The following is a 27280-nucleotide window of genomic DNA, read 5'->3' on the forward strand; positions in this document are numbered from 1 at the left end:
GATGGCGCCTAATAATAAATCAGCCCCCCATGTGCCCTCGCTCTACTGAGAACCTTGACTGTGACCAGCCCTGCTGTAGAACCTGGAGTAGCCCATCCAGGTCCCAACCTCCAACTTTTCCACACATGTAGCCACTCCCCTAAGATTCCTCATATCGATGAGAATATCTGCATTTCTTTTTTTCATTGTTCTGTAGCACTCACTGCTTATATCTCATTTGGGGGAGTATACCATATCAGAGCCCATATTTTTATTAGGGAGGTTTTCAAACACGCACAAAAGTAGAAAAAACGTTAAGCGAATACCCATGTACCATCCACTTAGAATCAGTCCTTGTTAACATTTTGCCATGTTTATGTTATCTTGATTCTGAGCACTTTAATGTAAGTTGGAGGTGGCATGACCTTTCATTCCTATTTACTTTAGCCTGCATGTTTTTATAATGACATTCTCCTACATAACTATCATTATTACACCATCACAGATGAACTGAATGCCTGTGATGAGATCTATTCTATAGCCTGTAACCAAGTTTTCCCAGGTGTCTTAGGGATGTCTTGCATAGACTTGTTTTTTCTAACCGGGATCCAATCAAGGTTCATATAGATGCATTTGGTGGTTCTGGCTCTTTAAGTCTCTTTGTAAAATATCTCCAAGATACCCTTATCTTTGTTTCTCACGCCATTGACTTCTTAAAGAACTTAGGGCAGCTGTCTTACAAAACGTGCCACATTCTGGATTGTTCTCAGTGTTGCCTCGTGCTGTCGTTTCACTTGTTCTTCTGTCGCCTGAATTTTCTGTCGGCCAGGGGTTAGGTGGAAAGGTATGATTCGATTCCAGCAGGACAGTTTTGGTGAGGATGTCTTGTATAGGTAGTGCTGTACATTGGTGTGGCCTCACGCCAGGCAGCATTTGCTAACTAGCTTACCCGTGAGGGATACCAGGTTTGACTGCTTGGTTCACGTGGTGCCTCCCACATATTTCCTTGAGAATTAGTTTTCCCCTTTGAGATTTACAGCCCACTCTCTTGAGTAACCTCAAAGTCGGCACATTCATCTTTAATCTTTCGAGCATCCAGTTGGTTTCTGTAAATGGCCAACCTTCGTGTACAGCCATGTCTAGGAAATAAAACTTGGGATCCAGCTAGAAATGCCGTTTGTGGTTTAAGAACAAGTGAACAAGATAAGACCTATTTTTCTTGTGTGATTCAAAGGGCATTTCTAAAAGAGTAATTACACAAATATTTTTAATAAACATATGAATAGCCATTGTTAGCTCAGTAGTATTCGTTTGTATGTGTACATTTGTTGTGCTTGTTAAAAAAGCTCATACTTTATAGTTCTGCTTGTGAAGTATGACTATACATACCATCGTACTTTTTCATCTATATCGGTGAAAGTGCTTTACCTAAGTACATGAGAAACAGTACCTTTAGAAACTGAAATAACACTGCCTGAAGATAGTTTTGCCCTCTCTTGATGGCCTCTTGAATAATGTATCTTGTTGGAACAGAATCTGGGAAAAATGAATCACATGTTGGATATGTGTTTTCAAATTCCAAAGTCCACCCAATTTTCACCAACGTCTGTTCCCCCAGGCCCTTGGCGCTCACGGAGGAAGCACGTTCACAACAGCCATCTTTTCAGAAGCATCAGCACAGGGGTTCAGTTTTTTAACAAATTCTCCATTACCACCAAATGATTTTCCTTCTGTAAATGTTATGTGTCCACGTGCTTCAACAAAGGTGGAGTTTTTAGTATCAGATGAATGAATCCCTTCAGAACTCAAACTACAGAAGGCAAGACTTAATGAAAAGGGGACTTGGGTGGGTGTCATTTCAGAATCTCAGCATCGTGTGTTCCTGAGCCACACATTCTGTTTGTGAAAATTAAGCCCGTTCACTTCCTTGGCTTGTTAACCTAATGACACAGAGCATGACAGAACTGCCATAATTTAGTTAGGGCACAGAATCCATGCAGAGCTTATCTGTGAATGGGCTTGAGCCCCCAAACAGATGGAAGGCATCCCCCACTGTCATGCTGTAAACATTAGGACGCTCAAGTCCTCCATTCTCAGACTCTGTATTCTTATGGTTTAGAGGCATTACAGTGGCATTTAAAAGTAAGCCTCCTTTTTCCGGAAGTTTTTTTTTTTTTTTTTTTGAAGCATAGCACTTACATAGAGGTTCATAAATTCTAAGTGTGCAAGTGAAGTGAATTTTCACCAACACCCAGATCAAGCAACAGAGCCTTCCCGGCACCTAGGCACCCCTCCTTTATGCTCCTCCTAATTTTCCTCACTGTCCCCCAACTATCCTCTTGACTTCTAACATTGTGGATTAATTTGATCCCTCACCCGCATGCCACATCCCACCTCCCAACGGCCTTTTATGTGTGTATTGGCAAATCCTGCAGGAGTATGGTTGTAAATCCGTGGATAATTAGTGGGTGTGAAGAAGTTACTGATTTATCCAGGAAAGGTTTTTTTTTTTTTTAATAACAAATCTGCCATCCAAAATGTGCCTTGGGCCAAAACTGGGGACAAGGGAGAAGCAAAGAAGAAAGCATCAGACCCATTTTGCTGGTAAAAGATTCCCCATCCAGCCGCCCTCTTCCTGGTTGGCACAGTGTTCTGGGGTACATCACCTGGGGGAGGATCACTGTGAGGCTATTTTGACACAGAGACCTAGAGAGTGTAAGTGATCACCCAGGTTCTTGCTTGTTTATGAAGGGAGTACAGTAACACCTTTCTTATATAAATCATTTCTCCAGCATTCTCACCTTCCCTGAGCCCTTCTAGAACCAAGATGGCTACAAGAAGACTTTGTAGTCTTTAGAGACAGTTTTGTGTTTTTTTTGAGTCAGAGTCTTACTTTGTCACCCAGGCTGGAATGCAGTGGCAAGATCACCACAGCCTTGACCTCCTGAGCTCAGGTGATCCTCCTGCCTCCCTCCTGAGTAGCTAGGACTGCAGGTGCTTGCCACATACCTGACTAATTTTGTGATTAGAGACGAGGTCATGCTGTGTTGCCCAGACTGGTCTCGAACTCCTGGCCTCAAGCAATCCTCTTGCCCCAGCTTCCCAAAATGCTTGGATTACAGGTGTGAGCCACCGTGCCAGGCTAGTTCTAGCAGGCGCAATGTTCTGGTTTCCAACACATTAGAAGAGGGTGGGGCTGCTGGTTCCCTGACCCAAGCAGAAGTGACAGCTGACAAGCCTGATAGAGGGGTGCGGTTTTGAAAAGCCATAAAAATTAGAAGCAAGGACTCAAAAAGCTTTGCGACCTGGAAACGGAACAGTCCCGTGACCTCTCGAGCCCCCAGGATGCCACTGTGTATTTAGGAATGCTAACAGAGATGATCCTGAGTAATTGTGAAAGGGGTGAACTGTGTTGGGTATCTTCCCTGTCATGAGAAAGACTGCCATCCCAAATCCGAAGAGGAACCTGCATGTAGAGTCCCCTGGGATCAGCCCTGCCTTGGTACTTAGGTCTGGTGGCCTTGGGCAATTTCCTTATCCTTCTCTGTAGTGTGGGGACAGTATTTCTTCCTCAGAGCATTAGATGCAAATCAGATAGAATCTGGGGTTAGGGAGATGTCAGCTGTTAGTAATTTTTGACACTTAGGCAGAACTTAGAAGCAATTAGTAATTTAAATTAAGATATAAAGTCAGTACAGGTTTAACAAGTAAAGAATTAAACATTGGTGGGAAAACAGGAGGAAGGATAAAGAAAATCTCAACCCATGGGTGATATAACAGGGAGGAGGATCATCGGGAAAGCTTCACGATGAGACTAGTCTTAAAAAGTCAGGCAGGAAGAAAAGCACAAGATCAAGAAGAGGAACATGGAATGACTAACCTTCTAATGTCTAAGGAATTGTCTCGTTCCACACATGAATTATATAATATGGTTAGTGTATATACATCATAAGACTTCTTTTTTAAAATATTTTTATTATAAAGTTTAAAAATGAGAACAATATAAAACTAGTGGGAAATTTGACCTTGTGTGTGTAAAACTAATCTATCAGTCTCTGGTTTGATGGAAGGGGTCGCAATTCTGAGTGAGTTCTCAAGGTGCTTGTCGAAATGTTTGTTCGAATCTTGCTCTCTGTGTGCTTTATCATTGAAAACAGCTGCTCACAAGTACGCATGCTGCCAAAAAGTGATGTCGTGAGTAAGGCATGATTGTAAACTTTAAAAATGGAACTACGCATGGGGTCACAAAAACAATAAATGCTAAAAAACACATGATGTTAAGAGATTTTGTGAGACTGCATTACAAGCTGTCCTGAGCTGAATGTGGCCGGCGAGCCCCAGGGTAATCACCATCGTGTGGGTCCACGTCCTCTCCCGTTCTGTCTTTTCCGCTTGTCCTGTGTCTAGGCAGCAGGAAAAACCACAAATGACGAGTTGCTTCCATTTCTTTCCTTCCATGGTGGCTATTCAGATGGCTGATTTACGAAGAACCTGGCTTCCAGGGTGTCCCTTTTGTCCTGGAACCTGGTGAATACCCTGACTTGTCCTTCTGGGATATGGAAGCAGCCTACATTGGATCCATGCGGCCTCTGAAAATGGTAAGAATGACTTCCAAGGGTTCTTGAAATCAGTGATTCTCAGCTTGATGTTGATGACTCACAGGGTGTGACTTTGAAGCAATAAAGCTTTTATTTTATTTATTTTTTATTTTTGAGTTGGGATCTGTCATCCAGGCCAGGCTGGAGTGCAGTGGCACCACCACAACTCACCGTAGCATCAACGTCCTGGGATCAGGTGATCCTTCTGCCTCAGCCTCTGAGTAGCTGGGACTACAAGTGGGCGTCACCACGCCTTGCTAATTTTTAAAATTTTTTTGTAGAGATGACGTCTCACTATGTGGCCCAGGCTGGTCTTGAACCCCTGAGCTCAAGCAGTCCTCCTGCTTCAGCCTCCCAAAGTGCTGGGATGAGAGGCATGAGGTCCCCCAGCCCTGGGCAAGCTGACTTTTAAAAAATAAATATGTAAGTAGATAAGATCGATTGCTTAATAGAAATAATAGAAACGATAACTTGTTAGATTCTACAGATTTTTTTTTTTTTTGAGTTGGAGTCTCACTCTGTCACCCAGACTGGAGTGCAGTGGCCGCTCCCGGCCACCGCAGCCTCGACCTGCTGGGCTCCGGTGATCCTTCCGCCTCAGCCTCCCGAGTAGCCGGAATTACAGGCATGCGCTACCACGCCCGGCTGATTTTTTTTTTTGATTTATTGTAGAGATGAGGTCTCGCTGCCCAGGCGGGTCTTGAACCCGCGGACTCATGCAATCCACTCACCTCAGCCTCCCAAAGGCGCGGGATTACAGGCTGAGCCACCGAGCCCGGCTGATTCTACAGATTTTTTTTAAAAAGTGGCTGAGGCTGTGTCCTTCACCTTTAAGGTATTCTCAGCCCTGCAGAGCACAGGTGTGTGCACAGTACAGGTTTAACAAGTAAAGAATTAAACATTGGTGGGAAAACAGGAGGAAGGATAAAGAAAATCTCAACCCATGGGTGATATAACAGGGAGGAGGATCATCGGGAAAGCTTCACGATGAGACTAGTCTTAAAAAGTGAGCTGGATCATTCCAGGCGGAGTGTTAGAGCGTACAGGTGCGAGCCCATATGCAGAGCAGAGAGAGGGCAGGGCGCCAGGATGTGCTTGGCCGTCTGAGTGGCCAGATGAGAGTTGTCCTCCCAAGTGTTCGCCTCAGAAGGGGCGTCATGTTCCCTGTCCTTTCTCTCTCTTGCTGGATCACCGGCTTTGGGAAGACCCAGGCTGTATCTCCTGTCCTGCAGCCTTGAGCACAGCATGCGCTGCGTCGTAGTAGCTGCTCCCTAAATGCCTGTGGTGAGAGTGAGGCTCCCGCGGCAAACTTGTTTTTTTATTCTTAAGTCTATGTATTTACATTTCAGTCGATTTAGAGGTACAGGTGTTTTTTGGGTATGCAGGTGAGCTGTGAAGTGGTGAGGTGTGGCTTTGAGTGTTCCAGTCGCCCGAGTAGTGCCACTGCGCCCGATAGGTCACTTTCATCCCTCTCTTCCTTCCCGCCTCCCTCTGAGTCTCCAGTGTCCGCTGTTCCCATCTGTAGCTGTCACTCAGCTCCGCTTAGAAGTGGGAACAGAAAACATGGAACCATCTGTGCTGCCCATTGAAACTAGACTGGATTAAAAAAATGTGGTACATATATATATATACGATGGAATATTACGCAGCCATAAAGGACAAACATATGGACTTCACAGCAACTTGGATGGATTTAGAGTCTATCGTACTCAGTGATCTATCACAGAAACAAAGAACTGAGTACCACATGTTCTCACTCATAAGCGGACCCGGAATATTTACCACAATACTATAAGAAAGGGATTGGCAGTAGCAGGATACTGCCAGGGAAGGTAGCAGGGAGACACAACATCAATAAGGGTACCTGATCTCAAACCGGGAGAAGTGGGGACCAAAGGGGAGGCCCAAATTTTACCCATATGATGACCACTTATATACCTAATCCTCAATCGTACCCCACATCTTTCAAATAAAAAGAAAGTGGAACGGGTGGTATTTGGTCTTCCCTCCTTGAGTTACAAACATGTTTTTGAAACTCCACTTTGCGTTTTTCTTCAGAGCCAGCTTGAGACAAATTAAAAAGTTAGGAAGACAATTATTGATCTTAATTTGACCTCTCCTGCCAAAACATTTGGTTTAACTATTTGCATGTCTACTGGTCTGTCTGTCTTTCCTTGTTTTAAAAAAATTGAGTTGGGGTCTCATTTTGTCACCCAGGCTGGAGTGCAGTGTAGCAGCATGCTCATAGCTCGCCACAACCTTGACTTGCTGGTCTCAGGTCATCCTTCCACCTCAGCCTCCCAATTACCTGGGACTACAGGCTCGCACCACCATGCCTGGATAATTTTTCTTTTGTAAGAGATGAGGTCTCATTATGTTGTCTAGGCTGGTCTTGAACTCCTGGGCTCAAGTAATCCTCTTGTCTCGGCCTCCCAAAGTGCTGGGTTTATAGGCATGAGCCACTGCACCTGGCCCCTGCTTGTGTTAATGCAAATGATTTGGACTTTTTTCTAAAATTCACTGTCAAAGAACAAATTAAATTAAAAAATGACAAGAATTACTTTTGAAAAAGAACATGCTTGGTTGTATAATCTCTGGTTTGCTCATAATATCAACCACATTTCTTTATGATTATAGTTCATTTGGTGCATTTGAGCATCTTTAGCGGCACTTCTAAAAAGCTACTAAAGATATACTGGTTTAAAAATATCTCTTGGACTTTCTCATTGCTGATTTGAACTCAACCTATTTAATATTTTTTATGTAATATCTTTTATATGTACAACCTTTTCTTTGATTTTAGTGAGTTTTGGGGGATTTGTAAAGAGCTTTTTAGTTTTATTTTTTGTCTTTTTTCTATTATAAAGATGTGGGGTATAATTCAGGGTTAGGTATACAAACGTTGATTATGCAGTTACCCTTGTTGATGAGGTATGCCCTAAGAGCTTTTTATTTTAAAAGTGCAACAACCCCTGTACACTCATCCTTTGAGATGTTTTAATTTTACTTAATAGTATGTCTAATGATCCCATGAGTCTTTCAGGTTGTATTTTGACCTTCAGCATGACCTTGTAGGCCATGGTTGCAAAATCAAAAGCCTCCAGGGGCCAGGCACAAATACAAATGGCTGGAAGTTGAACCCAAGGGAGCAGTGGACTTGGGCACACATACCACAGGCTGCATCCCAGCCGCCGGAAGAACCCACGTGGGAGTCACGGGGCAGAAGGAGAAGCTTACTGCCTGTGGGAATCTGGGCCCAGAGATGTCAGATTTTAGGATTGCTGTTCAGAAGTGAAAAGTGCAGTTTTTTTTTTGTTTTTTTTTTTGAGTCAGAGTCTCACTATGTGGCGCAGGATGGAGTGCAGTGGCGCAATCATGGCTCACCACAGCCTTGAACTTCTGGATTCAGGTGATCCTTCTGCCTTCACCTCCCAAGTAGCTGGGACTACAGACATGTGCCACCATGCCTGGCTAATTTTTTTTTTTTTTTTTTTACTTTTAGTAGAGACAAGATCTCGCTATGTTTTCCAAGCTGATATCAAACTGGACTCAAGCAATCCTCCCGCCTTGGCCTCTCCAATGTGCTGGGATTACAGGCATGGGCCATCACGTCCGGCTAGAAGCACAGCTTTTTATGAGAAATCTAATCTAATTTAAAATTAGTTTGTTAAAAAAAAAACTTCCTAGGTGGAGAAGCATACCTACCACACAGATTCAGTTCACAGACTGCCTGGGGGAAGCCGTGCTGTGGTCTGTCTTCATCTGCACTGTTGGCAAATAAAACCCACCAAGTGTAATCACCTGCTGAGGGCCAATGGCTTACTATAAACTGCAGTGGCTAATATAAAATGAATAATGCATCGATACAAAAACTTTTTCTTACTGTTCTTTTCAGGGTGGCCGTAAAGTTGAATTTCCTACAGATCCAAAGGTAAACAATACACACACCACCCATACACACAATGCACACACATATACATATATTTACAATGTAATTCTCAGTTCATCTCTATGAAGACAATGCTTGGGTGTGATTTCACATTTCAACGTCCATCAGACATAAACGCAACCAAAGCCTCACTTCTGTCTGCTGTCCTTGTGCTGAAAGAGGATGGTAACAGTTCTGGTTATCGCTGGCAGTGTGTTTAGCCATGTCTCAAAAGGCTCACTGTTGTATTGAGTTAATAATTTGTGATTGTATTTATGATTACAGAGCCTTTTGCCAGTTAGCAGGGAAAACTTTTTCAAGACAAGCTGTCCCTACACCAAAACACTCTTTATTCTGATCTCATGTCTCATGTCTCATATTATATAACTTTTTTTTGTTAGCTGATGAGTTCTCATCCTGTCACCCAGACTGGAGTATAGTGGCACAATCGTGACTCACAGCAGCCTCACCCTTCTGGGCACAGGTGATCCTTTCACCTCAGCCTCTCGAGTAGCTGGGGCTATAGGCACATGCCACTACCTCAGCTAACTTCCGGGTTTTTTTTGTTTTTTTTTTTAGGGACCAGGTCTTGCTGTGTTGCCCAGGAAACTCCTGGGCTTAAGTGATCTTCCTGCCTCAGCCTCCCAAAGTGCTAGGATTACAGGCATGAGCTACTGTGCCTGGCTTTTTTTTTTAAAGCAACTTTTTTTTTACCGTAGGAAGTTTATTGTTCACCTTTCACAGATTCAACTTTTTTTTTTTTTTTGATTATGAGTCTTACTCTGTCACCCTGACTGGAGTGCAGTGGCTCATTCCCAGCCACCGCAGCCTCAACCTGCTGGACTCCAGCATTCCTTCCGCCTCAGTCTTCCAAGTAGCTGGAACTATAGGCATGTGCTACCACACCTGGCTAATTTTTCATTTATTGTAGAGATGAGCTCTCGCCAAGTTGCTTGGGTAGGTCACGAACCCGTGGGCTCCCAAAGTGCTGGGATCACACAACTTTTTATTTTATTTTAATTTTTTTTAGATAGTGTCTTGCTCTGTTGCCCAGGTTGGAGTGCAGTGATGCAATCATAGCTCACTGCAGCCTTGAATTCCTGGGCTCAAGTGGTCTTCCTGCCTCAGCGCCCGAATAGCTGGGACTACAGGTGTGAGCCTTTATACCCAGCTAATTAAAAAGAAATTTTTTTGAAGACATGGAGTCTTGCTCTGTTGCTTAGGCTGGTCCTGAATTCCAAGCCTTATTCAGTCCTCCCATCTTGGCCTCCAAAAGTGCGGAGATTATAGATGTGAGCTACTGCACCCGACCTGAGGCAACTTTAGAATCCTCTGATTTTTTAGTTTGACCTAAGCAACATTCTAAATATCAACTTTAGACATTGAACAGAAACTAATGGTTTAAAAACTGTTTTGGACCTTGATTTTAGGCTATTTCACATCAGGAAAAAAAGCCTGATTATTATTTTTAACTATGATGCATTATCAGATGTTATTTAGCTAATTCTTAAAAATATGATTAGAAAATTTTAATTTGTGTTTCAGAGCTTAGTGATATTAAATGACTAATATTAAATGTTTAGCTATTCAGATATTTAACTTCTTACAAATGACTGGTGCACCTCATTTCTGATGTAGGTAGTTATTTATGAAAAGCCCTTCTTTGAGGGGAAATGTATGGAATTAGAAACAGAAATGTGTAGTGTTATCATGGAAGAAGGTGAAAAGGAAGAAGCAGCCACAGACGATTGTTTGCCATTCACATCTGTGGGGTCCATGAAGGTTCTGAGAGGCGTGTAAGTAGACAGTGGGAACCTGTAAGCGGTTCTCTTTTTTTCCCTTAATAAAGTAATAAATGTACCCTTCCCAACCCCTCCAAGGCAACATTTATGATTCTATAGTTTGGTGAATTTTGACAGTTATCTATATTCTCCTCAGCCTATTGTGACTGGATTTGAGGAAGCTGTTGGAGGGACTGGTGTGGGGTTGGTCCACCAAGCAAGGATGATCTGTTGGCCTGTCCACATTGGCCAAATCTACAATCTTGTTTATCAGGATGATGTTCCAAACTGTCGAGCAATTAGATCACTTGCTTTCTAATCTTTATTTTTTGCATTTTATAGATCTTACACATTTCCCATAGAACTATTCACTGAAATTAGTCTTGCAAATAGCCAGACATTCATAATATTTTGATTACTATTTAAAGAAAGTTTATCCAGTTTTACTTGCCAAGGTTCTTTTGAGTCAGCTTTTGTTAAACACACACACACACACACACACACACACACACACACACACACACACACACACACACACTCACTCCCCTGTCCTCCTTTATAGAACTCTGATACTGTATAAGTTTCTTAGGTGGTTTTCTTAGGGCCCTTCTGTTATTCTTTTAAATTTCAGAGAATTCCAATGATAATGCACAAGTTCAGGCTAATTTTATAACTACTCATGTGTGTCAATGAAATTGATATGAACATTGTGAACATTTTAAGGTGTCTGAAAATGACCAATCCTTGTGTTCTTTCTGTTGCAGCTGGGTGGCATATGAGAAGCCTGGCTTTACAGGTCATCAGTATTTGCTTGAAGAAGGAGAATACTCAGACTGGAAGGACTGGGGAGGTTACAGTGGAGATGTGCAGTCGTTGCGACCTGTCTTAGGTGTAAGTTAAAAGCCAACAGCTGATACTGGGTCTTTTTTGGATAATGGCTAGCCTTTGAATTTTGAATCTTCTTTTTCTCAATAGGATTTTTCAAATGCTCACATGATCATGTACAGTGAAAAGAACTTTGGATCCAAAGGTTCCAGTATCGATGTCCTGGGAATTATTGCTAATTTAAAGGAGACCGGATATGGCCAGAAGACCCAGTCTATTAATGTGCTGAGCGGAGTGTAAGTGAAATAATCCGATTGGGAATTTAAGCGTGGGTGTGCCTTGATTTGTGTGAAACTGATAGAGTCTGTGACACAGAGAAGGCACTCAGTACGTGAATATCTCAACAGCTAAACATTAGATTGGTCATTTAGTGGTTACTGCCGTGATATTTTCATCACTGCTTTAAAAAGTCTTTCTCATACAGTCTTTCTTTTCGTGTAATATGATGTTGGAGTAGGCTTGTGGGAGACATGATAGAAATCTGCAGATCTGTGTCTCTTGTCACTTTGCATGGACAGATCATGAATTTCTTACAATGGGAATCAAATAATATTCATCTCACATCAGAAGCTTAAGGCTGGGGCCGAGTCCCATCAGATATTCCTGTGGTCCCACACCCTGCTCTCATTCTATTTCTTCACTATTATTTTGACCTAAGATAGTTGTTTTGGTGTACCTGGAGTTAGCAATAGGATGTTTCATTAGAGGTCAAGTAAGTTTTTATTGAAAGATATGTAGTCAAGATTCTCTGGGAAGTGATGCAGGCCAAGCTACATTGGCTCAGGTGATAAAAATGGAACGTATTGGCCTAAGTAACCAAAACATCCTGGAGAAGATTTGGCAGGACGCAGGGCATCAAATGCTGTCGTCAGAACCTGGTTGCTGTCTCTTGACTGGGCTTTTTTCTGTGTTGGCTTTGCTTTAGGCAGACCCTTTGCATCTGGTGGCCTGTGGTCGCATCTGGTGGCCTGTGGTCGCATCCGACTTTTGTTCTCCCAACTCACTGCTTACCATGGAAAGAGCTTTTCTTTCCCTCTGTGCTTCAGGTATGACTTTGATTCCCTAGGCCTGGGTCATGTGTACATGCCTGAATTAATCACGGTACCCAGGAAGATAGACATGTCTGAGTTATATGCCCATCCTTCGAGCTGAGATTCAGCGTCCATCCCATAGAAACCGCTTAGATATCATTGAGGTTGATGGTTCCCCCAAAACATCAGAAAGAGTGGAGGAGATAGATACCGGATGGGCAAAAACAGGAAAAAACAGGGAGTTACAGGATTAGTCTTATAATCCAAGCCGATGTCTACTTAGATTTGTTATAAGTGAGTATTCTTAAGTAGTTCTATGAAATAATTTGACATGGGTTCTGTTGACAGTGCTTGATGTTAGGTTTTTGATGTCATAGTGACATAGGCCATCTGAATCAGTCCTTAATTGTATCTAGCCCCTGCTGTCTCTCTTGGCGCCTTCCCCAGTGGCCCTAAATATTTGAAATGTCTACACGGTCATCTGCTTTTCCTGTCTGTCATGTTCACCAGATGCTCATGTAGGCTGCTGCCCGTGGTGCCATGATGGTAGTGATTTCTGGGTCTCCTGGTCTTAGCAGAAAGTGTCTTCTCTTGAGTTCTCTTCTGGAGCCCTCACACTTTAAAGTCATAGTTGGTGGTTTACAAAATGTATGAAATGTATGCCAAAAGTCATCAGGGTTGTTGCTGTCACTCTGCAGGATTTTAGTGAATTATTTAGAAGGAAAATACAGTGACCAACTCCATCTGATAAAACAGTTGTGCATTTTGATCCTCACCAGGTGTGCTGGTTCTCTTAGTCAGAGTTCAGTCATCCACCTGGCAAAGGAGCATAAAGGATGCTGGGTAGAATCCCCTGGGGGCACTGGTGTAGGTGACGCTGTCAGCATTGGTAGAATTATTGTCCCTGCATCAGTGTCTTTTCCTTCTGGCCCAGCATTGCTTACTTGAAATCAGTTTCCTTTATAAGATGTTGCTTTTACAGATTTCTATTTTTAGTCATTTTAGCTGCATTTCCTGGCTTAGGCATTTTTCTGGTGGTAGAAGTTGAGTTTTGGTTTAATGCGGAAGTTGAAGAAAGGTACACACACACACACACACTCACTCACACACACATACCCACTTCCTTTTCAATTCTTTGGATGTGGAAGGGCTTTTGTATTTACCAGGGCCAGCTGCTTCCTCATATTTCATTCCGTTTGTCATTTGGCAACTATTGATTGAGGTCTGTTATGTGCAAAGTGTTATGTCCTCAAAGAAGTTACAGTATTTATATAAAACATAGCTGTTGCTACAAAAGAGGTGTGGAGATCTAATGCTTTGGGAATCCATAGCAGAGAAAGATGGATTTACAGTCTGGACACAGGGAAGACTTCCTGGAGGAGGCAGCACTGGAATCAGAGATGAGGGAAGAAGATGAACTTTCCATTTCTAATTGTTTCAAAGAAAAATTACTGTATTTTAATGATTTTATTTTTATTGGTAAATAGCATTTTATTTTATTTATTTATTTATTTATTTTGAGTTGGAATCTCACTCAGTCGCCCAGACTGGAATGCAGTGGCTGCTCCTGGCCACAGCAGCCTCGACCTGCTGGGCTCCGGCGGTCCCTCCGCCTCAGCCTTTCAAGTAGCTGGAACTACAGGCGCACACTACCATACCTAGCTAATTTTTGATTTATTGTAGAAATGAGGTCTCATCAAGTTGCCGAGGCGGGTCTCGAACCCGTGGGCTCAAGCAATTCACTCACCTCGGCCTCCCAAAGCGTGGGATTACAGGGTGAGCCACCGAGCCCGGGCGCATTTTATTTTTAAAAATAATAATTACTTTTTAGAGATGAGGTCTCGCTACGTTGCACAGGCTGATCTTGAACCTCCTGGCCTCAAGTGATCTCCCTGCTTCAGCCTCCCAAATTGTTGGGAATACAGGCTCAAGCCATGGTGCTCAGTGTTAAATTCACGTTTTAGTTTGGTTTTTTCCTTTTTTTTGAGTTGCCTCTGTTGCCCAGGTTGGAGTGCAGTGGCATGCTCATGACCACCATAGCCTCGACCTACTGGGCTCAGGCAATCCTTTCATCTTAGCCTTCCACGTAGCTGGAACCATAGGCGTGTGCCACCATGCCCAGCTAATTTTTTGATTTATTGTAGAGACGGCATCTCGCCAAGTTGCCCAGGCTGGTCTCGAACCCCTGGGCTCAGGCAATCTTCTCTCCTCCACCTCCCAGAGTGCTGGGATTATAAAAGTGAGTCCTCAAGCCCGGCTTGGTTCTTTATTTCTTCTTAGAACTCAACGTCGGGGGAAAAAGTTTTTGAAATTCTTTTTCTGTGAAAATGTCTCCCAGGAGGCTCATTATCACATGGGTAATACATCCCCTAGGTAGTAAATGGATGATGAGCTTTGAAGCAGAGAACAGCCTTGAGAAAGATTGTTGTGTGCCCAGCAATTGAATCTGACCATTTGATGTCTTACTGGAATGTCTACAGGAAGTCCCATGCATAAACCTGTTGATCGGTTTCTAGTCCTGTGCTATGTTCTTGCTCAAATAGTAAAAACCGGCTCATCTTTTAAAACTAAGAGCAAAATACAATATTTCTGGAGTTCAGATACAAAATAAGAGCACTGCTGTCTTCAGTTCTTTTTCCTCTGGCCTCCACAAAAGGACACGTTTGCCTCGCTGCCTTTACGTTTTAAGCAATTGTCCCACCAGGCTGGGACCTGCTGGAGCCTACATTGCCTCTCTCCCCTCCCCCACCACCCTTAAGTGGAGAAGCGGGCCAGACTCGGTGGCTTTGGGAGGCTGAGGCGAGTGGATAGCCTGAACCTGCGGGTTCGAGACCAGCCCAGTCAACTTGGCGAGACCTCATCTCTACAATAAAAATAAAAAATCAGTCGGGTGTGGTAGCGCGTGCCTGGAGTTCCACCTACTTGAAAGGCTGAGATGGAAGGATTGCTGGAGCTGAGGAGGTCGAGGCTGTGGTGGCCATGAGTGTGCCACTGCATTCCAGCCTGGGCGATGGGGTGACACTCCAACTCAAAACAAAAACAAAAAACAAAACCCCCAGAGAATTGTTGATTCGTGTGTCCAAAATACATGAATGTATATGAACATACACATGAACAGGGCTGGTGCGGGCTCTTCTTAGGAGTCCCACGTATGAGTTCTAAGGAGACCAGGATACAGACACGGCCTAGAAGCTCAGCTCTGGGTCGGGTCTCTTCCTTGCTCCTGCAACTCTGCCATCTTCACAGGTGACTCATCTGGGCATTTTGGAAGGAATACAGCACTATGGTCAGGCCAAGTACCATCTTAATGAGCTGTTTTCCTGCTTCAGTGGGTTGGATGGGCCTGCCTGGGTGTTGGGTATTTACTTACAATTAGTTTATTCTAGTTTTATGGAAAAACAGACTAGTATTTGCTAGTTTTAGGAAAATGTTTTTTTTTTTTTTGCCGAAGCTTCTTCCAGGGCCTGCCAGCTCCTGCCTTCCCTCCTTTTGTTTTCAATCTTTCCTTCCTCACGGCCTTTTCCCTCCAAACCTCAGTTAAGCAGAAAGGCCTTGAGCCCTCAGTTCTAGCCTGTAACAGACCCGAGGCCCTGCTGGGAGCATTTTTTGGTGCTATAGCTTGATACGGTTTGAAGTCCTGGGCTTGGTAAGGTAGATTTTCTTGGCATGCAGGTAGTCCTCCCATAGCAGTGCTCCCTGCCCTGCTTTGCTGTTGAGTGACCTCTTCAGAGCTGTCAGAGCAGGAACCAGCGCTCCTGACTCCTCACCTCACGATGTTAAAGACTAGATTTGAAAAATTGCTGATAGTACTTAAAGGCCATGGCGGGGGGCAGCATTTCCTGAAATGTTTAGAGAAATGCTTAGAGCGGTGTCTGCATTCAGATGACCAAGATGCGTGCTCAGACACTGGCTGTCACAGCTGCTGATCCCTGTAGATTGTTGCAGTGTTCTTTTTCTCTTGATGGCTGTTCACATCCTAGTAATGAGCGTACTTGAGTTTCTGTTTAAATCTGCTCTTTAGATAGCAAAATCACCATCCGTCCTAATCATGAAGCATGTGGACTGCTTTAAGTGGGGCTTAGGAGAACAGGAAATGAAAGGAAATTTCTTGACAGGGCGCAGACGGAGGAGAGCCTGGGGATTGCAGGGTCATTGTGTTCTGGTCACTGACTGTGCTACCCTGGACAAGAGATTTTCCATTCAGAACAAACACCAACCAGTAAACCCCAGGTGATGCTTCTTATCCACCTGTGAACTTTTGAGGCAGGGATTTTGTCTTTTTCATCTTTGTATTTCTTTTTTCTTTTCTTTTTTTGAGTTGGAGTCTCACTCCGTCACCCAGGTTGTAGTACAGTGGCACACACCCTCACGGCCACCCCAGCGTTGACCTGCTGGACTCCAGCGATTCTTCCGCCTCAGCCTTCCAAGTAGCTTGAACTATAGGTGTGCACTACCATGCCTGGCTAATTTTTTTGATTTATTGTAGAGATGAGGTCTCCCCAAGTTGCCTGGGCTGGTCTCGAACCTGTGAGATCAGGCAATCCACTCACCTCAGCCTCCCAAAGTGCTGGGATTACAGGCTGAGCCACCGAGCCCAGCCCATCTTTGTATTTCTAGTGCTAGTCTATTGGCCCATTTGCATGTGGCAAACGGACAGTCAGTTTTTATTGACTGAATAAATGAATGCACTTCCTTGTGTCTTCAGGTTTTCCCACTTGTAAAATGGGAACACCAATACCTCCCTATATATGTAGAGTTCTGATTACTTTATATACATAGATGTTATTCTTCAAGCTGAGGGAGAATCATAGGAATGAATTAACTGAGGAGTAGACACAATCTCTTAGATATAACAGAATTGGAAAATGTTTTTCCCTTCAATGATTTTATCTTTGGGTAGGAAATAGCATCAATAAGTTGGTTTTGTTGCATTTCCTTAGTGTAGCTCACTTAAAAGATAACAAATGAAAAGCTTTCTAAAAGAGATTTGTTGTTCGTATTTCTGTGAGCCTGTTCACTTTTGCTTATTACACGGATATGCTGGAAATACTACTTGAAACAAAATTTTATTTAGCTATGTTTTATTTTAGCTTTTTTTTGGTTAACTTTCTTTTCAGTGTAGTTTGTTGTACAATAGAGACATAGCTTCCTGTTAAGATGTTTCTGCAAAAAAATTTTAATGTTGACAATGAAAAAAACCATTGCTTGCTTATTAAAAGAACTAGGTCCTTCTTTAAAGTCCAATGTGTCTCCTTAGACTCAAATTAGGGAAATAAACAGAGAAGTATCTTGTGTCCACTGGAGCTTTCTCTCTCTCTCTTTTTGAGATGGAGTCTCACTCTAGGATGCCACAGCCTCGACCTGCTGGGTTCAGGAGATCCTTCCGCCTCAGCCTTCCAAGTAGCTGAAACCATTGGCGGGAGCCTCCACACCCGGCTAATTTTTTGATTTATTGTAGACACGAGGTCTTACCAAGTTGCCCGGGCTGTTCTCAAGACCATGGGCTCAGGCAGTCCTCTTGCCTTCACCTCCCAAAGTGCTGGGATGAAAGGCGTGAGCCACCGTGCCTGGGTGGAGCTTTCTCAAGAAAACATGATTCAATATGCAAGAACACCAGGGTCATGTCAAGATACTCTTTGGCTTACCATCTTGGTTTGCCGTATAGACAAACCCATCTGCTCCCGAAGATTAGTGGAAGAGACAAAAAATTAAGATGACTGATTCCTAAAATAAATGAACGTTCTGGCATGAAACATATTTACCCAAATGTGTGTGTTAGTTTTGTATGTAAAATATGAACTTGAACAAGTCATTGGTTTTATTTCTTTAGATGGGTGGCCTACGAAAACCCTGACTTCACAGGAGAACAATATATCCTGGATAAAGGCATTTACACCAGTTTTGAGGACTGGGGAGGCAGAAATTGTAAGATCTCTTCTGTTCAACCCATATGCTTGGTAAGAAGTTCAGTTTTTGTATGACAATATTGAACTGAAATCTGGGTTTCCTTCACGTGTGCTTCTGGTTCACGTGATATTAGTTGCTCAGAAAGTATTCTGAGGTTATTTTTAGCAGTGATTCCTAGCAATTTGTAAGAAAGAAACTTTTTCAACATGTCAGCTCTATTCATTTTCTTCTTTCTTCCCCTTAAACCTTTTTAGGATTCTTTCACTGGCCCAAGAAGACAAAATCAGGTAATTTAAAAAAATATGCTGTTCTGTACATATTAGGGACCTTCTATTGGAAAGTTGAAATGATGTGTAAAATGTCAGATATTTAAAAAAAAAAAAAAAAAAATATATATATATATATATATATATTTTTTTTTTTAATTGGAGTCTCACTGTCGCCCAGACTGGAGTACAGTGGCACACTCATGGCCACCACAGCCTCGACTTGCTGGGCTCTGGCGAGCCTTCTGCCTTAGCCTTCCAAGTAGCCGGAACTACAGGTATACACTACTATACCTGGCTAATTTTTTGATTTATTGTAGAGATGAGGTCTCGCCATGTTGCCCGGGCTGGTCTTGAACCCGTGGGCTCAGGTAATCCTCTTCCCTCAGCCTCTCAAAGGACTGAGATTACAGGTTTGAGCCACTGACCAACAAAATTATATTTTTAAAGTAAGATTTAAGTTTACTTAAATGCTTGATAGCACTGCCTATGTCTAAATATTTCTTATTAAATGCTCTGATTGTGTAAAGCTGAATTTGATGTTATTATACTGAATTAGGTTACATCAGTACACTAAGATTAGTGTTTCAAACAGTAGCATCTAGTTACTGTGATAAGTAGTAAAATGAATTTTCACATTTGCTTTGTGTGCATTAGACAGTTTATATGGTCTCACTCAGTTTTGAGTGCTGACTCTTAACATCAGCTGAAGGACTACATTTGTTACCTAGGCTTTTTAATAAACCGTTCACACAGCCATAATTATTAAGGTACACATACCGCTACAGCCTCCTCTATGGGCATATACAAGATTCTAATAAGTCAGCAAGTATCTTCCATTGGGAGGGAGGAAAACCAGAATTCATATTTCCAAAATATTTTCTTATCATTAATGTTATAACTGGTGAACACTGACTTTTGGTCACAGTAAAACTTTTTTTTTTTTAATGTGTTTTTGAAGCGGGGTCTCACTCTGTTGCCCAGGCTGGAGTGCAGTGGCACAATCACAGCTCACTCTGCCCTCAACTTCCTGGGCTCCGGTGATCCTCCTGCTTCAGCCTCCCAAGTAACTGGGACTATAGGTGCATACCACCACGCTGGGCTGATTTTTTTTATTTCTTATCTTACTGTGTTGCTCAGGCTGGTCTCAAACTCCTGGGCTCAAGCAGTCCTCTGCCTTGGCCTCCCAAAATGCTGGGATTAAAGACATGACCCACCATGCTGGCTTTTTACAGTAAAACTTTAAAATACCTCAAAGCTTATTAACAACAGGGTAGCTAGTGTTTCTAACTGATCATTAACATAGAAGTAAAGATATATAAAATTGAAGCCAGTTTACTGTTACAAGAGTGAACAGGTCATGTTTGGGTCATTTCAAGGACTGAATGAGTTAACATGTTTAGGAAAATAATTTTATGTGTTTCTGTTTACTTTTGAAAGATTCACTTGTTTTCAGAACCAAAGTTTCAAGGTCACAGTCAAAGTTTTGAAGAAACAACAAGTCAAATTGATGATTCATTCTCTACCAAGTCTTGCAAGGTTTCAGGAGGCAGGTAAGTAGGACACTGGCCTGGTAGAGCTGAGTCACTGGTGGAGAGTAGAGTTTACACATCAGCAAATATTTAGCGACACCTGTTAGGTGCTTGGCACTATGTGAAACCACTACCTTGGTCTGAGAGTATATTCGGCAGCTCCGAGTACGAGATGCCGGAGGACATGGCGTTGGGGCAGGATAGAGAAGTGAAGGTCACTTATTTTAATGGGGTTCAGACCAGGCTTCACACTCTCTGGGCCTGCTCTGTCGCCTCTGTTTAGCCTCTCAGGGACCCCCCCAAGGTAGAGTTTTTTTTTTTTAACAGGTAGATAAGAGTTAGCTAGGCACTCTGCATAATAGGAAAGTGAAGAAAAGTGCCTGCTTATGCCTATACTTCCAGCCCTTTGGAGTCCAAGGCAAGAGGATCGCTTGAGCCCAGGAATCCAAGACCAGCCTGGGCAACTTGACGAGACCTCATCTCTACAGAAAATAAACAAATGAGCCAGGAATGGTGGTGCCTGTATTCCCAGCTACTCAGTAGGCTGAGGCAGAAGGATCATTTGAGCTCAGGAAGGTGAGGCTGGAGTGAGCCGTGATCATGCCCCTGCACTCCAACCTGGGCAACAGAGTGAGACCTCAACTCAAAAAAAAAATTTTTTTTTTAAAGCGTATGCTGGAGTGGAGTTGGTGAGTATGTTGACCAAAAAGCGTACAGCCCTCTCTACTTGGGACAGCCTTGAACTGGGCAGAAAAGGAAAGCCAGCTAGGACTGGGCAGGAGGATCAACCTGTGAAGAGCTCCCCCGAACATGAGTTTAGGCAGATGCCATAGCAAATACAAGACGCAGGACAAAGGCCACGGGCTCCAAGTGCCTGATAAAACTAGTTTCACAGCTTTCCTGGTCAGGGAAACTGAGTCAGGAAACCTTTGGAACAGTCTGTGTAAGAGGCATTGAGGAATTAAGTCTAGTAATAATAATAATAGTCATAGTGCCTTTGATCGTGTCGTTCTTTATGGTTGAAACAGCACCGTCCCATCATTATTCGCCCTGCACGGGGCAAGAGCCCTTCAGGAGAGCAGGGCCTTGGTGGTGTTCTCTGCTGTATCCCCAGCAGTGGAAAATACTGGACACACAATTAGTCCTTGAAAAGCATGTGTGTGTGTTGGGTTAAAACACACACACACGCTCACACACGCTCACACCCCTCCACCCCTCCTAGGAAGCATGGTAAAGCCCCGTTTTATCAATAATGCCAAGGCCCACAGAGGCTAAGTGACTTGTCTAAATCTCTGTGGTGTTCTGTTCTGGCCCAGTGCAGAGGTATCAGAAATGAGGAGAGACGAGTGTGAGAGAAAAGTAAGGGAAGTCAATAGGCCTTGGTGACTGATGAGCTGTGAAGGTTGAAGGAGGATTTCAAGGAGGACTCAGGGCTTAAGCTCCATTGGCTGGGTGATGGTGGCACCCATGAGGGGCTCTGAAAGGTGGGAAGGTGGGGAGGTGAGAAACAACATGGGAGATTTCATGGAGAAAGCAGCTTTATTTCCCAAATGCAAAGTTCACCCACTTATGAATACTGATTCGTCACAAGATGAAATGCAATAAATGTATCCAATTTTTTTTTTTTTTTTGAGTCTCACTCTGTTGCCCAGGCTAGAGTGCAGTGGTATAACTCGAGGCCACTGCAGCTTCGACCTATTGGGCTCAGGCTTCTGCCTCAGCCTTCCAAGTAGCTGGAACTATAGATGCACGCCACCACACCTGGCTAGTTTTTTGTGTGTGTGATTTACTGTAGAGATGAGATCTCAGCAAGTTGTCCAGGCTGGTCTTGAACCCCCAGGCTCTGGCAATCCTCTTGCCTCAGCCTCCGCAAATGCTGGGATTACAGGTTGAGCCACCACGCCCAGCCTATCCAAATATTTTTGAAGAAAGAATGCTGCCAGCCACAAGCATTGTGTTTATTTTATGGCAGGCTACTTCTAAACGTCATACTTCTTGAACAGCAGTATTCAAATTGCTTGTTGTGTGTGTGTGTGGTTTTTCCTGCTGTAGCTGGGTTGCATATGATGGAGAAAATTTCTCTGGGAATCAGTATGTGTTGGAGGAAGGCCATTATCCTTCTCTCTCTGCGATGGGATGCCTGCCTGGAGCAACCTTCAAGTCTCTCCGTTTCATAGATGTTGTAAGTATGTCCATGTGAATAGTGTCATGGAAATGTACAAGGTCTGACAATTAGGTTCGCAAGTAACTCATCCTAGAAAAAGTGCCACACAGTGATATTCATTGCTGAATATCACTACAGTGACCTTCGAAGCTCTTCCCTTGGGAAGTTATGCACTGACACCAGTGCCTAGTCCACCCATCAGAGCAATTTTGGAACTCTTCTTCTGGAATGGCCATCGGAACCGTTGCCATATTACCCTTGATGTCCTGAATGTTATCAAATGTCTTTCTTTCAATATTTTCTTTATCTTTGGGAAAAGAAAATAGTCCCTGGGGGCCAGATCAGGTGAGTAGGCTCTAATGGCCATTCTAGAAAAAGAGTTCCAAAATTGCTTTGAGAGGTGGACTAGTCGCTAGCGTCGGTGCATAGCTTCTCAAGGGGAGTTCTTCGGAAGTGACCGTAGTGATATTCAGCAATGAGGAATGGAGCACTTTTTCTAGCACAGTGCACGAACCTAATTGTCAGACCTTGTGTACTTCACGTAGGTGACCAGCAGGTAGGACTCACTCAGGCTGACACGTGGAGCTGTCCCCTTGGCTGCACGGACACCTTGTGCATTGACTCTGCTCCACGTCTTCCACCATCTTGTTTCACATAGTCCTCATATGTCTGCCCTGCGGGCCCATGTGGGAGTCTCTTGGGGTCACTCACTGGCAGTCTGGGTTCCTGCTTCCCACACTGTTGCCACAACTGAGTATTCACTCCTAATTTTTGTCAATTTGAGGGAACGAGCAGGAAGACTGTGCCGTTGTTGGGTTAGTTTGTGTTTCACTGTGAGTGAAGTTGGTGTCTCTTACCACTTGGGTTTTTTGTTCTGTGAATTGCCAGTTCATATCCTTTGCTCAACTCTTTATTCAGGTCCTGTGTGTTTTGTTACCGATTTACAGAAATTCCTTATAGTTCTTTAGCCTATTATTACTGTTAATAACATGCAAATGATTGACGGTCCACTTGGAAATATTTTTTTCCTCAACTCTGAATAAAAAAATTTTAGGGATTTGTGATTAAATGATCCCTTCCAGTTATCACTGTGTGCTGATCCAGATGAAAGTGCCCCCTTGTGGATGGAAATCTTTCAGTGTGATGTGGCCAAAGCAGTGTTCAGTTGCAGAAAACAACTGCAAGATGATGTGCAGATATTAAAGTCCGGAAGTGTCTGTAGTTTCTGCAATTGTTACTAGTTTTTGGTAGCTGATCTCTCAAAAGAGCTTTAAGCATGTATAGTTCGTCATCTTAGTTTTAAAGGACGTGAGCTGGCTTTATCTCACCCCTGCCTGCCTGTTTAAATAACTAAAAATGCTACCAGATGTGAAAATCATGGCAGCAAAGCATGCAGTTATGTGGTAGGATTCATTAGTTTATGGTGAAATAAGACTTTGTGAATTTCAAAAGCTTCCTACAGGTATTTATTTAACATTTTCTTTAAAAAAATTTTTTTTAAGATGTGGGGTACAATTCAGGAGTAGGTATACAAGTGGTCATCGTACAGATAAAGTTTGGGTCTCCCTTTGGTTTATTTAACATTTTCAATGCTTTCTCTCAACTAGAACTTGTCATATAAGCTCACCTCACTCTGATGCTTATAGATGATGACCTTTTAAGTTTTAGTTATGAAGAAGTGAATATTTTACTCACAGTAAGACTATATACATCTTTAATTGTGACTTAGTCCTTCAAAATTATTTGATTTTTCATACATATTTAAGAACATTTTTGGTATGCCATTTCCAAGGGCAGTAAAAGTGCAAAGTAGTAATATGACTAAAATTTGTGTTTTGTTCCCTCTTATATGTTTTATATAACCAAATTCCTAGACCATGCAAACCACCTCTACACACTCATCTGCTCTGTTTACTGATGGACACAGTCTTTCCTGCATGTCGGGGCGCATCCACATAAACGAAGCAGTAAGGTGCCACACCCTTGCCACAAAACTTTAAGCAGGGAGGGAAGAAACTGTAAGCCCCACGTGCTTTTTTGATGTGTCATTTATGATCTTAGGAGTATTATCATCAGAGCTTAGTCTAGGCCATAAGATCTGTACCTTTAAAAAACAAGCATAAGCTGCCAAGTTTTTGTTTTTCTGAAAATCAGTGGACCTTTGTACTATTTTCCTCCTTAAAATGATTAAACACCTTTGAAATAGGGCCCCCATCCTTTTTTTCTCTTCTCCTGTTATTCCTACAGGAAAGTTTGGGAGCGGAAACGCATAGAGTCACTGTCTTATTGGCAATTAAAACAACAACAACTAAAGGCATTTGAAAATACCTACAAGAGATGGTTCCTTAAATAGATAAAATCACCTTCCTAGGTCCCTGGACACCAGCCTGCCACAGCCCTCTGACCCCTTGACATTTGTTTTCTATGACTTTCTGTCCTCTCCTTGTACCAGTGAAAATGGTTGAGTTGATAACACATTCCACTAGAAGTGCTGATATTCCAGGCACATACTCACTGCTCTGTGCCTAGAATTCTTCTTTTCCTGTTTTAGATGATTTCCATTGACTTGCCTTTCCATGCAGGGAAAAAACTTCCAGCCCCTCCTCCCATGATTTCTCTTTAGCTTTGGACTACATAAACAGCCAGGCTTCCTGGGAAGGAGTTTATGAACAGGCCACATCCGGCCGGTTTTGTGCTTTGTCTTTGTAATAAGATGATTTTCACATAAGTTAAAATTATTAACGAAGATGAGTGACAGAACTTTTTTTTTTTTTTTGCTCCTAAACAGGAATTTTCTGAACCAGCAGTTATTCTTTTTGAAAGAGAAGACTTCAAAGGAAAAAAGATTGAGCTTAATGCAGAAATAGTTAATCTCCGATCGCTGGGATTCAACACGCAGATCCGCTCTGTCCAAGTTATTGGTGGCATGTGAGTTACCTCATTGATTCACTAACATAGGTCCTTTTAAAAATCAAGCTTGATCAGATCTTTCTCTCTCCTGTATCGCTAATTGACCTGTAAATCCTTATATTCTGTGAGGGCTAATAATTATGCACCTTTGCAGTACACTTTTCATTGGGAAAAGCCACGTTACAGCATCTTTCATCACCTTATCCAGATGTTTAGTTCATTTTAGGTAAGGGCTTTGTCTTTAACACCTCTCCAAGTCCTGAATGCTTTGCACACAAGTGCTCAGCAAATTTATTGAGCACTCTTCTAGCCAGCAAGTGCGAGTTGACTTTTCTTATCCTTTTTAAAAAAGACCAAGTAAGTCCTTTGATTTTGGAGCAAGGTTGAGATTTTCCTTTCACAAGGAATGACTGGCAGATGCTGTGTAAATGATTAAAGGTCACCTTGGCAAGATTTCTTTCCCCTTCAACCTTGAATAATTTTGAAATTGAATAGGATATAAAAACTGAGTAAGTCTCATCAATATAATAAATGTTTTTAAGAAAGCATTTTTCTTTTACTCACATAAATAATAGGTGTGGTCTACCTGTGTGCATCAGATGCTAGAAGGACTATAACTTTACAAAATAATTCTGGAATATTAGGGTGGCAGAATTATGGGCGATTTTTTTTCATCAGGTTTTAATGACTATTTTGTTTTTATAGCCAAAATGGTAACATTTTAGAGGACCAGGATAGAAAACATTCTTCCTCAATGTGTACCTGAGCAAGAGGGGAGAGTACTGGGTTGCTTCCATGTCAGTGTGCAACCCCTGCATCTGTGTGGAGGGGACCCTACCAGGATTTTACACTCATTTTATTATATTTTATTTTTTCTCTTTATTTTAAAGATGTGGGCTACAAGTCAGGATTAGCTGCATTAAGTAGTCTCCATACAAGCGAAGTTTGGGCCTCCCACTGGTCCTTACTTCCCCAGCACTAACATCCTTAGTGATGTTATGTGCCCCTCCCTCCCCTGGCAGCGTCCGGCTACTGCTGATCCCTTTCTTACAGTATTGAGATAAATGTTCAGGACCCACTTACGGGTGAAAACATGTGATACTCAGTTCTTTGTTGCTGTGCTAGATCACAGAGTACGATAGACTCTAAGTCCACGCAAGTTGCTGTGAAGTCCATCATTTTGTCCTTTTTTTTTTTTTTTTTTGAGTTGGAGTCTCACTCTGTCACCCAAACTGGAGTGCAGTGGCCGCTCCCGGCCACCGCAGCCTCGACCTGCTGGGCTCCGGTGATCGTTCCGCCTCAGCCTTCCTAGTAGCCGGAATTACAGGCAGGCGCTACCATGCCCGGCTGATTTTTTGATTTATTGTAGAGATGAGGTCTCGCTGCCCAGGCGGGTCTCGAACCCGCGGGCTCAGGCAATCCACTCACCTCAGCCTCCCAAAGGCGCAGGATTACAGGCTGAGCCACTGAGCCCAGCCCATTTTGTCCTTTTTTATGGCTGCGATTACACCCATTTTAAACAAAATGTATCTTTTTACTTAATGAACCTTTATTTAGCACTTAACTAAGTGCCATACATTAAAAGCTTTGCGAATATCGCTATTTAAGCAACTTGAAGGGCAATGATCACAACTGAAGGTGCCTTGTGAGTAGTTCACAGGACAGACTTGGATTGGTAGAAAAACCTATCTCTTATCCAGAATGGCTGTTTCTGACATAAATACTCATGTACCAAAAGTTTGCTATTTGTCAAGAAATGGCTGCTTTAAGTGTTCTAGAAAATGACATAGTTTCTTTTTCCCCCCCGTGGATATTTAAGGTATAAAGTTCAGTCTAGAAATGGAAAGCGTTTAAAAAATAATGTAATTGAGGTCTGTTGCCAAATGGAAATTTCCACTGACTGTGGCTATCTGCTTTTTTTTCCAGATGGGTTACCTATGAATATGGCAATTACAGAGGGCGACAGTTCCTGCTGTCACCAGCAGAAGTGCCCAACTGGTATGAGTTCAGTGGCTGTCGCCAAATAGGTTCTCTACGGCCTTTTGTTCAGGTATTTTTATAGACTCTTCTCTGACATTTATATCTTTTTTGTAAATGCAGTCCAACATTTTAGTTTCAACTTAAAGTTGAAAATTAGTCTTACTCCACCCCCCACCCCTGTCAACAATTTGGGGTTGGTTTCTGGTGCTAAGAAGTGGGGCTGTTTCTGAAATACTGACAAGCCCTCACCAGTGTGGCTGTCTTCAGGCCCCTGCCTCAGGCACTTGGGCATTTTGTCAAACTTTTTTTTTTTTTTTTT

General features: G+C 42.8%; 1 protein-coding gene across 1 annotated transcript in view; it reads left to right on the top strand.

Moving 5' to 3' along the window:
• The window catches only part of CRYBG1 (crystallin beta-gamma domain containing 1), a 58208-nt gene that overhangs the window by 24289 nt on the left and 6639 nt on the right, over positions 1–27280 (top strand). Inside the window, 11 exon segments of the mRNA XM_021717084.1 lie at positions 4451–4577; positions 8473–8508; positions 10144–10301; positions 11051–11177; positions 11262–11407; positions 18033–18159; positions 18364–18396; positions 19816–19928; positions 21960–22089; positions 24860–24999; positions 26908–27031. Coding sequence (XP_021572759.1) covers positions 4451–4577; positions 8473–8508; positions 10144–10301; positions 11051–11177; positions 11262–11407; positions 18033–18159; positions 18364–18396; positions 19816–19928; positions 21960–22089; positions 24860–24999; positions 26908–27031 — 1261 coding nt within the window.

Source organism: Carlito syrichta, unplaced genomic scaffold (genome assembly GCF_000164805.1).
Source record: "Carlito syrichta isolate Samal-C Ts95f unplaced genomic scaffold, Tarsius_syrichta-2.0.1 Scaffold309276, whole genome shotgun sequence".
Taxonomy (NCBI): domain Eukaryota; kingdom Metazoa; phylum Chordata; class Mammalia; order Primates; family Tarsiidae; genus Carlito; species Carlito syrichta.